Consider the following 14,729-nt stretch of genomic DNA (forward strand, 5'->3'; position numbering starts at 1 on the left):
AAATAAATAAATAGTTTCATCTTCTAATTGGCCGATTTATGAGAATAAATTGTTCATTTTATGACTTGTGCCGCACACACAAGTGTGTTTGTATATCTAAATGTCATTGTTTATGTCTCAAGTAGAGAAATAAACTATTTGTCTTTGAAAACAAACTAATTAGATGACTGAACTTTTTTTATACATACTATATACTTTTTTGAGTGAGTCTATGGTACTATGCATATTACGATTTGTTACCGTGCTACGGCTCTATATTCGAGTTTTCAAATCATAACGGTCGATCCGAACCGTTCATCTTGTTCTCCATATTAATATGTTTTTGGAGACCAAATTTTACATTTTTTTAAATTTTTTTACTATTTGTTTAGATTTATTGAAAATCACTGTTTTTGGATGGTCCAGAATTTTCAGATCAAGTGATTTTCTAAATATCTAAAAAAATAGTAAAAAAATTTCAAAAAATGTAAAATTTGGTCCCCAAATACATATTAATATGGAGAGTAAGATGAACGGTTTGGATCGACCGTTAGAATTTGAAAACTCGAATATAGAGCCGTAGCACGGTAACAACCCGTGATATGCATAGTACCATAGACTCACTCTACTTTTTTTTATTAAGGTAAAATGGAAACTTTAGAAAGTTAAAATGAGTTTTAATAGAAAATACAATAAAATTGGTGTATATTTGTGAGTTTTTGAAAGAACTAGGGTGTTCTTAAGTTCACCAAGCTCTTTGTGAACTCAACTCTAAAACCTATTGAATTGGCTTCAAACGACGAATTCAAACCGTTGAAATCTTTTTACCTTACGAGTGATGCGTCTATATGTGAAAATTTTAAAATTTTGAATTAATTGTGTATAAAGTCAAATGGTCAAAAGACATCTAAAAAATGAATGCATTAAAATTAACTTATACACTTTCTAATTTTGACTACTTGACTCTATACAAAATTAATTCAAAATTTTAATTTTTTACATGTAGACACATCACTCGTAAGATAGAAGGATCTTAACGGTTTGGATTCATTATTTGAAGCCAATCCGATAGATTTTATAATTGAGTTCACAAAAAGACTTGATGAACTTAGGAACACTCTAGTTCTACTCATAATTTTGAGGTTTATGAAGAATATACATTAAAAAAATTATATGGAACTTCTAATTGTTGAAAACTTAAAAAAAAAAAAATACATAAAAAGTGGACGGATGAATATGACTTCAGACATTCATACATCCGTTCTTATTTTCTTATATTATGTATTTGAGAAAATGATTTTAATTATTTGAACGTATAAATTCTGCCAAAATTATTAGACGTACGCATTTATATACAAGATATAATTTAATCAAAATTTAAAATCCAAGATAGTCAGATTATCCTATGGGTAGAAAGATTTTTAGTTTTTTTTCAAGAAATGGTGATTAGACGATTTGTGACAGCTGATGGTTTGGTATAGTCTTCTAAAGAATATTTTTCCAATATATATATATATTTTTTTATTCTCTTTGCCAATTGTTTTCCGTGTCAAAACAAAATAATGATCATTGTCAAATATTTCCCCTGGTTAATGAAAGGAAGAGAGATAATTTTTTTACTAAACATTTTCTGCGTGAAAACAAAATAATGGTCATTGTGAGATATTCCCTCTGTTTAACGAAAGTGGAGAAATCTGTGATACCACCTCAATAATTGTTGAAGCACTCAGATATTCCCTCTGTTTAACGAAAGTGGAGAAATTTGTGATACCACCTCAATAATTGTTGAAGCACTCAGATATTCCCTCTGTTTAACGAAAGTGGAGAAATCTGTAATACCACCTCCATAATTGTTGAAGCACTCAGATATTCCCTCTGTTTAACGAAAGTGGAGAAATCTGTGATACCACCTCAATAATTCTTGAAGCACTCAGTACCATAAAAAACAACGTTAAAATAATTTTATCGATTGATGAGAAAAACGAGCTTATAATTTTTTTTTCACTGTCTTCTGTGTCAAAATAAAATAATGGTCACTGTGAGCGTGATGTTCCCTCTCTTTAATGAAAGAGGGAAATCACAGATATCACAAGTCGGCATTATAAATTATAATTCGAAAATTTTATACAATATGCTAAATCATACAAAAGAATCATATACGAAAAAATATATTAAAAATGTGTCTTACTCAAGCAGAACAGGTGGGTCTTTCCTGCGGTAACTCTCAAGTCTCAACCGAACCAAAATAATTTTGGTACCTATTTAAATTATAGGAGTTCTGCTTTGAAATTCGTGCAAGGTTAAGAACTCAACATTTGGAAACTGGAATTTGGGATATAATTGAGCTTTGTCCTTTTTATACTTATACAATTGATCGCTCAATTTTAATTGCCCTTTACAACTTGTCAAAAAAAAATTAGCCAATAATGTATTTTTTGTTAATGTAATATATGTATAGAATCCGCAAAAAAAAAAAAAAAAAAAGGTTTAACAAGAGCAAATCCACATTGCGCTTCTCAAACTGTTACTAGCAATTTGATCGTTTGTACGAGGATAAGAGCTAGAAAGTTATCACATACCAATAACATAGTTCATACCAGCAATTTATGAAATATGCTATATTTTTTTGAATTCTTGACTGATGCAGTCAAGGAAAAAAACGTAATACAACTAAATAGTTTACAGTACATCACGACTTCCAGCTCAAAACAGACCGAGCAAAGAAAATAAACAACAAGAAATTAAATAATTTGACACATTACAAATGAAGGCTCCTAATCCTTTTAAATTCTATGTTTGCTATCCATATTCCTCCCACAGCGCACTTTCCTCTATTGTCCTGCATGCCACTGTCCTTGCCGGTAAGTGCTCATCTCTAAAGATTATGTTATTTCTGTTCTTCCATATGTGCCAGCATGCACAAATAAATTTTGTAGCCCAGCTATTGGGATGCATCTGGTATTTCTGCTTTGCCAGTATCTCTGAAACTTCCCAGATTTGTGTTACCGACCTGTCCTGCTTCATAATATCATAGCCCCATATTGCCGTCATGTGCCTCCAAACGTTTTTTTGCATAAACACATTTGAATAGGAGGTGCAGCAGCGTTTCTAATGGACAAAAATTGCAAGTTCTGCATCTTGACTATATTGTTGGTGATAATTATGCTAGTCGGAGGTGCAGCAGCGTTTCTAATGAAATATGCTAGATAGAAGTAGCATTTAGCAGATGAGTGTGGAGTTCTGTTAAATATGTAAATATACTTTTTTATCACTATATTGTTGGTGATAAATTTCACCGCCAATCTTAAAATAAAATAAATAACATAGTTCATTCCCTAAATTTTGTTTTTAAAGTTGGAATGAAGTCATCAAACTAGTTTAATATTCTTAAGAATTTTTTTATTTTTATTTTAAATCTATAAACCAAATCAATAATTTTCTAGCCTCCTAAGAAATTTTCAATTTTCTAAACGATGACAGGTACTTACGAAAACTATTGAGATCGAACAATTGAATCAGTCTAAAAAAATACGCAAATAAAACAAACTTCTGATTTGATCTCATTTTATGAGAAAAAATAATTAATCTTATTTTCGATAATTTGAATTTTTAAATTCTAATTCTAAAAATAAGAAATGGTCCATACCGACTTTCCTCCAATGCCATTATAAGGGTCACAGTATAGGTTGGTGTGTACGGATGTGGATGCATCTGATCATACATTGTCGGAATCGACCTGCTTTTTAAATTTTTTTTTTTTTTTTTTTACAGAAGCTGCGAATTGAGAAGAAATCTAACTCTCAATCTTTAAGTAGAACAATTTTTGAGTTAAAGACTTGACATGCTGAATTTGACCAATTCTTACAAAAATTTCCGTGATATAACTATAACAAAACAAAGCTTAGTCAATAGCATCTAGATTCTAGACCCATCACATATTTCTTACCCAACGTTTCAATCTCTCATATTCTCATTGCCATTTGCCATACGACAGATGCCAGAGCCAATTATTTAATCATAATTTAAAAACAAGCCAAATCCTAATTAATAAACATGCCAAAACTTTTTCATAGATTTGTGTTGGTCGTTATCGGTTCACATCAGTCCACTGAGAACTATTTTTTTAGTAAATTAAAAAAAAAATTAATCAAAGGAGTTGATTATTTTTTTCTTAAAAAATAATAAGTACCAAAAGTAATTCTCGGTACACCTTAGAGTGTACCAAAAATTTGGTCTGGTCTAGTGTAATTTTTTTTTTTGGTTTAATATATATAATTAACAAAAAATGTAAATAAATTAATTTGTTAATTTATTTATAATCTTTAGTCCGAAGAAATCCAACAAAAAATACAAATAAAAATTGGAGATTTAAACGGACATAACTTTTAATAAGATACTGCGATAGAGGTGTACTGAATTAAATTTTCAGTACACCTGGTGTAATGAAAATTTGATTCAATACTTTTTTTTTAGAAAAAGACACAATCAACCTTTTCTATTAAAATATAACTTTACATTTCTAAAAGAAAATTTGAATGTGTCAACCTCTCATTACCATTTGCAAGATGCCAGATGTCAGATCCAACTATTTAATCCTAATTAATCAATTTACCAGAAATCAATTATCTAGTGAACTCCCGCAATGTTGGTGAGAAATAAAGAACCTCCAACCGATGATTTTGGGAAGCAATAATTTCTCTGGTGAGATTCCAATTTTCAGAGGACATATGCCACCCCTTTTATCTATTCACTTGGAGGACAATTCTTTGGTTGGAGGGTTTCCTTCTGCACTGAAATATTGTGATGGTTTGGTTGTTCTAAATCTCAGAAATAACCATTTATATAGTGAAATCCCAAAATAGTTAGGATATAACCTTCATTCACTTAAAATTCTTAGCCTAAGATCAAACATGTTTAGTGGAACTATCCTGGCTTTAAAAAACCTTGGTAAGCTTCAATTAATGAATCTTTCTAGCAACAACTTATCTGGAAGTATACCTCAAAGCATAGACAATCTTACTTCCATGACTATGCAACAAACATGGAGTAATCTAGATAGTTCAGAATTTGCATATATGGAGATCATCTCAATTATATTTAATAAATATTTTAGTACGAACTATACACATATGGATTACATGGAAAGGGAGTGAACTATTCTTTCGGCAGAACCTTGTGCTTGTTAATGGTATCGACCTTTCAAGCAATTCTTTAACTGGTCAAATTTCCCTCGAGTTAATGGGACTATTTGGGTTACTATTCCCCAACTTATCAAACAATCATTTTACCCATACTATTCCTAAAAGGATTGGAGATTTGCAGAAATTGGAGTCCCTAGATTTGTAAAATAATGAACTATCAGGTCCAATTTCACCAAGCATAGCTAGCATAACATCTCTCAGTTTCCTGAATCTATCAAATAACAATATTTCGAGAGAGATTCCCATGGGGGGTCAATTTATGCTGGTAATGAGAGACTATGTGGATTTCCATTAGAGGCATGCAAAACCTATGACTCAACTAATAAAAAAGGAAGCATAATACATGAGAATGAGGATAATGATAACAAAGAGATTGTGTGGTTGTTCAGATTTGTGATGCTTGGATTTATTTTTGGGATATGGACATTTTTAGTATTTTACTCTTCAAAAAAGATTGGAGTCTTTGGTATCTCCATAACATTGATAGGATGCAAGAAGTCTTAGACGACACACTGAAGAGCATTTCCTCTACACAGAGTTATTTTTTTAATGATTAATGAAGAGTTGGACTCATCATATATATAATTTGTAATCTATTTTACTATGCCTTAATTTTTCTATTTTCTCTGAATGATGTAAGTGGTAATCTCTAATACGTAATTTGTATATTAAGTGTATGATCAGTAGGTTGTAAAAACTTTATTTTTTTTTTATTAATACAAATGTCAGTATTTAACTGAGATTGGTGGAGATTGTTAATGTTTATCATGCACTCGGAGTTGAGGAAGGTATTATTATATTTGATCTTCGATTGTCTAAATATTATGTGTGAATATTTTGTCAAAATATTACGTTTGAATATCCTGTGTGAATATTCAGTCTAAATGTTTCATCTGAATATCCCAAATGATAAATTACAAAGCATAAAGTATATATATATTATGTTTCAGTTTTTAAAACTGTATAGCATATGTGGTGGAAGGTACTAGTGCTGTAATTTTCTTATTCTCATGCTTTATTCTATTTGGCAGAATGTCTCAGCCTTCATCAGAATATATTAGTGCTACTCTTAGTGAAAGTGTGAATAGTAAGGCAGGTAGAGCAGCCAAAGTTGTGAGTGGTGTACCAATTGATGAATCTCCTTTTCTGTAATTTATTGTACTCCATAAGTGTTAAATCTTTTGTAATGTTTCAAATGTAAATTTCATTTTAAAAGAATTTGAGATCTTTTCAATTCATCTGGAATTAAGTTGAAAATTAAAATTGATGCTTGTTATTTGTTGCCTACAAGCTTAATTTGATTGTTTTGTTTATTGTATGCTTGTTGTTTACAGGCTTTGACTATGCTTGATTGCTCGTTGTAATTGTATGTTAAGTTTATTGTTTACAAGCATTGTTGTATGCTTGTTGTTTGTTATTTACAAGCATATAACATACTGTTTTGATTTAACAGAGTAGCAAAAAAAAAATATTTCTATACTTGTTGCATTCTGAGTTGTTTCTTCTAACCTATACTAGCAATAAAAAATTACCAAAGACAATCATATATATATCTCAATAAGTATATACAATAACATAGATAGGAAAACAGATTTTTTTTATTTTTTTTTATATTAAAATATTAGAAATATTGAATATATTTCTTTGAAAATAGATGGAATGCAATGTAATTTGATTTATTAGAAAGACTGCAACAAATAACCCGGATCAATATTTTTCAGACCGGATTTTTCGTGGTTGTAAGAAAAATTAATATATTTCTTTATGTGCTATTGGAAAAAAAATAAAAATAATTAGATTTTGAGTTATTGATCCCGGTTCAAAAGTCACTTCTAGGTAATCCAGAAAATATTGTGATCTTTCTAGTGCATTTAATTTATAAAAAGTTGTATCTATTTTTGAAAAAAAAATCAAAAACTTTAATTTATTTAATGATTATTTTTCAAAAAGAATTCTCAAAATAGATACAACTTTTTATAAATTAAATGTACTAGAAAGGTCACAATATTTTCTGGATTACCTAGAAGTGGCTTTTGAACCGGGATCAATAACTCAGAATCTAATTATTTTTATTTTTTTCGAATAGCACATAAAAAAATATATTAATTTTTCTTATAGCTGCGAAAAATCCGGTCTGAAAAATATTGATCCGGGTTATTTGTTGCAGTCTTTCTAATAAATCAAATTACATTGCATTCCATCTATTTTCAAAGAAATATATTCAATATTTATAATATTTTAATACAAAAAATAAAAAAATTAGAAATTTCTATTTAAAAAAAAAACAAACAAAAAAAAACAAAATCCACAAATTCGATTGACCATTAACCTGACATCTATCCTACTTCCGGTACACCATTAACCAAACACCTTATTTCCGGTTAACCATTAACCGGTCCTATTCTCAATTTCCGGAAATTGGAGAACCAGAAAGAATGGTCTATTCCAATTAATGGTTAACCGGATAGGCTAGTTTTCGAATTCCATTGCAAAATATGGTAGATTCCGTAATTTGTTATTTGATTTGGATATTTATAAAAATTTCGGGATTTTCTACCTATCTAAAAATAGTAAAAAATTTCCAAAAAATGTAAAATTTGATCTCCAAACACATATTAATATGGAGAACAAGATGGACGGTTCGGATCAACCGTTAGGATTTTGAAAACTCGAATATTGAACCGTAGCACCGTAGCCCTCTATACAACCCATAGCACCGTAGCCTTACTCAATTATGTATATACATTTACTGATCATGTTTAATTGTCGATGGAATTTTTTTTAATGTTATATGCTTAATAATAAGCTTAGCATACAATTACAGCAAGCATAATCAAATATTATAATCATGTTAAAATAATTACAAACGAGCTAATTAATTTGTACATGAAGTTAAGCACTAAAATCCACAACCTATAAAGCTCGATCGTAAACCTGGAATCATGGATCCAGATCACACCTAAACCCCAAAATCAATAATACCTTGTACGAGTGTTTCACAATTACATTATGTTTATTCCACAAGATTTACAAGCACCTTCTCCTGGACTTAAACTCTTGCATTCTTCATTTTTAGCATGTGGTCTTCGCCTCAATATAGTTGATATTTGAGGTGTCCTGGTTTGAACCTAACTAAATCACACCAAGCATGAAATATACCACCACAGCGCATGCATAGAATTCACGGTACTTGTTTTGTCAAGCAGCGGCAACCTTCACTAAACACATTTGTTGACATCTTTTGCAGTAATATGGTTGTTCTATATCATACTTCCAATAGCATAAGTCTTGATGTCCACTACTCATTTCTTCAAACAATTTCTCTATAAATCATGGAATCAGTAAGAGAGAGAGAGAGAGAGAGAGAGAGAGAGAGAGAGAGAGAGAGAGAGAGAGAGAGAGAGACACATGGACTATTGGCATTTTGATGTTTTGACAACTGTGGAATCGTGAACTATGGAACTGTGGTGCATATATGCAAATGTACTCCAATAATGGCTGCAAGGTAACAGTATGGGCTAGTACTGACTATTGAGTAATTGAGCCCAAAATTAATGCCACCAATATGAGATCAATTAAGCCCAAAATTATGTTAATTAGTTTACATTGATGCTTAGATGAGAATCAAAGTTTCAAGACAAACAAATTTACCTAAAATGGCCTCCAGCTTTATTCAAATGACCTCAGTTTGCTTCTCAGTTTAAGATCTTTTTTTTTTTTACCCAGAAAAATTGCAAAAGAGAAATGGAAACCAGAAAAGTGATGATAATTTAAACCCGTTCTTAACAAAGTATCTAATATATATTCAACTTTTAGCAATATTTGTTTAAACATATTTTATTATTTCTCATTTATAATTATTTGCTGTGTGAATTATCCAGTAGAAAGAACATTCTTATGTAGTTTCAGGATAAGAAGGCAAATGAGTGTCATAATCGTTCCATGGTTTACAAATTTTTTTCAGGTTTAATAGTACATCCTTATCTGGGGTTTTTTATAGAAAATTTATCTAGAATTCCTTGCTTGCTTTATCCTCTCTTTTATACATTTTGGTGAAATTAAGGTACTAATCGACTAATCGTCACATATCGCCAATTCGCCATCCATATTTTTTGCCTAATCTGATTTAATTTGGCAAAACTTCAAGTCGTCTCCTACGCTTTAAATTCAGTAAAATATGCATGTTGCAAAATCTTAGTTGGCTGTTTAGATGAGCTCAAAATACGTACAGAGGAAAGGTATCAACATAACTATCATATGACAAAGTTGTACAGTGAAGAAATTTTAGTTTCATCATGTTAATATCTCTTCCTTCTCAAGTTGCATATAATCTAAAACTAAAAGTTCATTAACTGCATGCAGTTGCTAATTTTCTACCAAAAAAGTCGCTAACAAATGCGTGGCCCCACTTATGGATGAGAGCATCAAAGACAAGTACAATGCACATTGTCGCTTCTTCAGTTCGGAGAAAGCGAAAGATTTCTAATAAAGAGGCATATATCCATTAAAAAGGCAAAAGAGAAGCACAACAAAATTGATTCTTGAGTCATCCATCCAACCCGAGAAAATGACTCCTAAAAATTGAAGCACTAGAAAGGAAACAAAAAAGATTAAAATACATACATACAAAAGAAACCTCTATGATCAGAAATTCAGAATACACCTCAGCACGTGATAACGACCCATCGTTTGCTCTTAATCGACCATCAAAAAATTTTCTTTTGATTCAGGACCATCAAATTTCTCTCCACACAATTGTGATGATAAATGTTCACCTCCTCTCCAACTGTAAAGAACTGGAGATGTCCCTGCACCGTTCCGACATCAAATTCGAACTTCCCGGAATCCATGCGCTAATTATTTGGCACACGCTGTTATTTTTGAATTCCCTCCTAAATGCTTCTTTTGTTGCACCGGTATTGAAGTGGAAAATCTTCTCCAATTCAGTAGAAAAAATGGAGAGGAGTCGAACATCAATTAATCCCTCTTATCACCTCTTTGAAACACATGGGCCCGCTGGTTAGTGACGAAATAAACTATCCCCAATTCCTCAATCATCTCAGCCAAATCAAACGGCTAAGAACGGTTTTGGACTTTTGTTAGCAATCACCATGTTACTAAATTATGTTAACACAAATTACTAAAAGCGTTAAAGCCCCCTGATTCCGAAATCAGAAGGGCTTCTGAAGGTAAGTGAACATGTCTGGCTGGAAAACAGGGTCCCGGCAAAACCCAGTAGGAGAAACTGGTCCAAACCCGTTAATGGCAAATTCGTTATTAAATCCCATTCCTAGGGCATTCTCCCAGTCTCCCCAGTAATTGCTCGACTGACTCTCGACTTCCTTCTCGCACGTGAATTCTGGGGAGAGCACGTGCTCCGAGCAACTGGAGTCTCCATTTGTATAGGGGTTCAGCGGCACAGACTCAGATGTGTCGAAATAGAGCATGTTGTCTGTGTGAGGCGCGTGCGTCACGTGCCAGATCTCTCCCAGCTCGGATTCAACCTCCTCTTTCTTGAGTGCGATTTGCATCAGGTTAGGATTCACATTCTGGTTCGGGCTGAAATCCTCTCTCGGACGCTTCGATCCGACCGGTTTGCGCTCCTCCTCAGCAGCGGGTTGCTTCTCAATCACGCCTTTCTTGTTGTATATACGACAGAGAACCCAATCATCAAGCTGTAAAGCGAAATTATATCAAGACATTAGATATTTAATCGACGGATCTGATTAAAGTATATAGCGACAACACAAAAGTTTTTGTTTGTATTAAGCTAAAAGATGTGGCTTCGCTATCTTTGACTTATGTGAGGCGATAAGTACAAAGTGTGGGGTCCGGAGAGCAGATTGTATTTATTAAAAATTCTTGTTCTTTTCAGACGTAGGAATAATAAAGACAAAATTGACCTTGCTGTCGCCAACGGGCCCCATTAACAGATTGAACCATGTATAACCAGTACATACATTACCTCGCACCAGCGAGAATCGTGATTCGGTTTATTTTAAATATATCAGATTTTTCTTGGAATTATGAAAAATTACGAACCCGAAGGCTGTTGTTCTTCTTGCGAGCCGATCGATCCACGTCAGCAAGCCGGTACTCATGCATAATCCAGTTGGTTTTCACTCCCTTGGGCGGTTTTCCGGCGTAGAACACAAGCGCCTTCTTTATGGCAACCGGTTTTGGTGAACCGACCGGTTTATCAGCCCCAGTCGCCTTCCAGTAACCCGAACCGGCAGCCCGGTTCGGCCTACACCCGTTCGGATACTTCCTGTCCCGTGGTGAGAAGAAATACCATTCCTTCTCCCCGTACATTGCCATCTCTGGAAAAGTATATCAGTAAAAATCAAAGATGAGTGAAACATGCACCATTGGATCTTGATCGAACGATTCAATTAAAAGAGACTGACATCCGCTGAAATTGCATATTGTAACCTGTAAGCACTAACCAGGGAGTTCCCAGGGGTTGTATTTATAAAGATCGATTTCAGTGATGATCGGTACATCAATAGGCTGGCCAGCACAGCGGCGGCACAGGTAGTGCATCACGAGCTCTTCGTCAGTCGGATGGAAGCGGAAGCCAGGAGGCAAGTTCAAATCTCCGCCGTTCATTTTCTCAGCTTGGTCAAAATTCCTACTAAAAAAGAAAGAAATAAGATTGGGGCAATCAGCAAAATTGATCGCTTTCAAGCTATCTTGCATGGATATGGCCATATCGGTATACGGGTATTGTATGGAATGGATACGGTGATGGTAGTTTTCAAATTTCAAAAATCTCAAATACGATATGCCTATTATATATAATATTTTTTATTTAAATTAATAATTCAACACATGTAGCACAATCAGTTTAAAAATTAATTAAACACCATTTTTAATACTTAAGAAGATAAAAACTTCAAAAGAGTATGAACTATGAAGCATTATATAATGAAGTAGATCCTGAAACTATGATAGTCTTGAATTTGTCTTTATCTTATTTCACATAGTCAATCAGATAATTAATTCGGACAAATAAAAATTATGAAGCAAGGAAAGAATATCAATTACATAATTTGTAAGTGCACCAGAATCTATATTACATTCCACTAGAAGGCATTAATTTTGCTTAGCACAGCTTCTAGGAAAGAATTTGGATAAAATTGAGGCTGTCGGACAAAATGAATTTAATATAAACTAAAATTTGGTAAATAAAAACCAAAGGGAAATCTAGATAACAGTTCCTTATTATGTTTGTTTTAGCTATGCATTTTGGAGTAGTTTTGCTCTATATTGTGGCAGTGCTGATGTTGTATGTTGATTAGATAATATTTCAGGGTCTGTTTTGTATAAGTATCAGAGTTTATAAGAACTGAAGATAGAACCGGTACCAGTGGTTTTGTACCAGTCTTATTGGTTTCACCCCACTTTTATTTCAATTATATGCACCAAATCAGACAAAACCTGGCTAAATTCCTCAAAAATCAAACAAGAAAACATGAAATTCAATCCACAAATCTCCCTTACAGAAAATTCAAAATTTAAGACGATCACATTAGAACCACAAATCTCTACTCTGAAAAGGAGATGAAGATAATCGAATTTATAAGTACCTGACAGAAAAAATATCTACGATCAGTTCCTTGTCTCCTTTTATAGAATCGAAATCGAGGGGCAGCCACTTGGAAAATAATGCGAGAGAAACCGATAGGGAGCTCAAGCGCTGTTTGTTGGGGGGGGGGGGGACTCGAAAGCAAAACAAAGGAATGATGGAGCAGCAGCAGGCGGTGTTTTTTTATAGGCCGTGAAACAGTTTCACATCAAGTTGACCAGAGTGTATAGTTACGTGGCGAGAATCGAAAGAGTTTAAAGGACAGGTGGCACCGCATCCACGACACTCATTATGTCAGGACCTGCGTCAGCTACTTTGGAGGGATTCTAAAGAGGTGGGGTCGACTGAGGGCGATTCACCGGGCATGAAATGGTCTGGATTGGGGCCCACTTGGTGGGACCATTGTGACGTGGGAGGCTCTTCAGAGACGCGGCGAGCGACGAAGTATTTTTTTCAACTCTGTTTTAAAATATTGGATTCTCTTGTTAATAATGTATTTAATTGTTGAGAGGAGATCGTTGACAATGATTTTGGCGTCATGTTTTAATTAAATATAATTGTTACCATCAATGTTATGTCTTAATTATTATTATAATATAAATCTAATCCACAAGGAAATCTTTTTTGAAATTCGTCCAAGTTGATTATATGATGAGATATATGGGAATATATTAAACAAAGTCAAGAGTTAGCTGGCTGCCTTTTTCAAGATAAAAGAATTATCTCTAACATATTTCTCAGAAATTCAATTTCTTTTGCGAGCCTAATTTTGTTGACAAAAAACGGTAAGGAGGGTGTTAATAATTATTCAGAGTTTCAACTTATTTATCCAAAAAAAAGAACACACCATTTTGAAAAAAAAAATCCATAAAGTATTAATTTTACACAAATTGAATCTACATAAAATTTATATCATAATTTAATTTTTGAAAGTTTATATTTAAATTTATGGTTGACTTAAGATAGAAACTGGCATGGATAAAAAAAAATACTGAAAGAGCAAAGATTTTTTTCTTTACAAAAAAAATGTTCCAAAATATTCAAGATTTTAGAATCTCAAGCCAGTAACATTTATAGTGTCAAAATTATATATAAAATATTTATTATTGTTATGAATAAATATTAAATGTGTGGATGTCATTCATTTTGTAATTCTCATATTAACCCTCAATTTATTTCCCCACTACTCCATGCATATTGATGCCCACTACTATTGGAATTCATTTATTATTTGTATGATTTTCATTTACAATTTGTAATCTATAAATAGAGACTTTGTAATCTTGTATTGTACACATATAAGAAATGTATGAATAAAGAGATTGCCATCATTTTTCTCTCTATCTTGTTTATTCTTCTTTATGCTTGTTTATTTTTATTTTATAATACGTTATCAGCACGAGAGCTCTACTAGTTGAAGATTTGAGGTAACTTTGATTTTTTTTTTCATTTTAATATCATTTATTTAAATGATACTTCTAATTATTAATTGGTAATTGAAATAATATGATTTATTCATATGTACTTGTGAAATTGAATATTTGTTGACATTATGACATGCTATAAGTCTTTATCAAATGGCCTGAAGACCAATCTATTATTTTATGTTTCTCGTGTGTTAAATATAAATTTGAAATGGCCAGAAGACCAATCCGTTAAATTTTGAGATAAATTATAAATGAACTGATTGATTTTGAATTTTGAGATAAATTCTCAACTTTATAAAATGACCTGAAGTCATATATTAATTTTATCAAATGATCAAAAGTCATTTGTTAATAACGAATTCTGGACATAATCAAATCGCCCGAATCTATCTATTGTTTTAATTTATCAAATGGCCTGAAGCCATCCATTGATCATAAATTTTATAATTTGAAATTTATATCTGATTCATATTTTTTGTGAAATATTTTATTTTCAATAATTTAATATTCTTGAAGAAGATTTCAAAAGATATT

The 14,729-nt window shown here is 32.3% G+C and overlaps 1 protein-coding gene across 2 annotated transcripts; it reads right to left on the minus strand.

Annotated features, from left to right (window-relative positions):
- Window positions 1-9,620: 9,620 nt before the first annotated feature.
- On the minus strand, window positions 9,621-12,898 carry LOC144567367 (NAC transcription factor 32-like). 2 transcript variants are annotated; one of them, XM_078317491.1, is made up of 4 exons: window positions 12,770-12,898; window positions 11,627-11,814; window positions 11,223-11,500; window positions 9,621-10,855 (listed from the first exon to the last, which is right to left on the minus strand). In XM_078317491.1, the coding sequence occupies exons 2-4, from the start codon at window positions 11,787-11,789 to the stop codon at window positions 10,352-10,354; spliced, it is 945 nt and encodes a 314-aa protein (XP_078173617.1). In that variant the 5' UTR covers window positions 11,790-11,814; window positions 12,770-12,898; the 3' UTR covers window positions 9,621-10,351. The 2 variants fall into 2 exon arrangements, with proteins under 2 accessions (XP_078173617.1, XP_078173616.1); XM_078317490.1 differs by lacking the exon at window positions 12,770-12,898 and having other exon boundaries at window positions 11,627-11,906.
- Between the last annotated feature and the right edge of the window lie 1,831 nt (window positions 12,899-14,729).

The sequence above is a fragment of the Carex rostrata genome, chromosome 16 (assembly GCF_964058835.1).
Source record: "Carex rostrata chromosome 16, lpCarRost1.2, whole genome shotgun sequence".
Classification (NCBI taxonomy): Eukaryota; Viridiplantae; Streptophyta; class Magnoliopsida; order Poales; family Cyperaceae; genus Carex; species Carex rostrata.

Bases quoted from the DNA above. Each gene is read 5' to 3' on its own strand.
- LOC144567367 (XM_078317490.1), bottom strand. From the start codon at position 11,891: ATGGCCATATCCATGCAAGATAGCTTGAAAGCGATCAATTTTGCTGAT. The intron at 11,501-11,626 runs GTTAGTGCTTAC...ATACTTTTCCAG, and splicing joins CAACCCCTGGGAACTCCCTG to AGATGGCAATGTACGGGGAG. The intron at 10,856-11,222 runs GTTCGTAATTTT...TTCGCTTTACAG, and splicing joins AGAAGAACAACAGCCTTCGG to CTTGATGATTGGGTTCTCTG.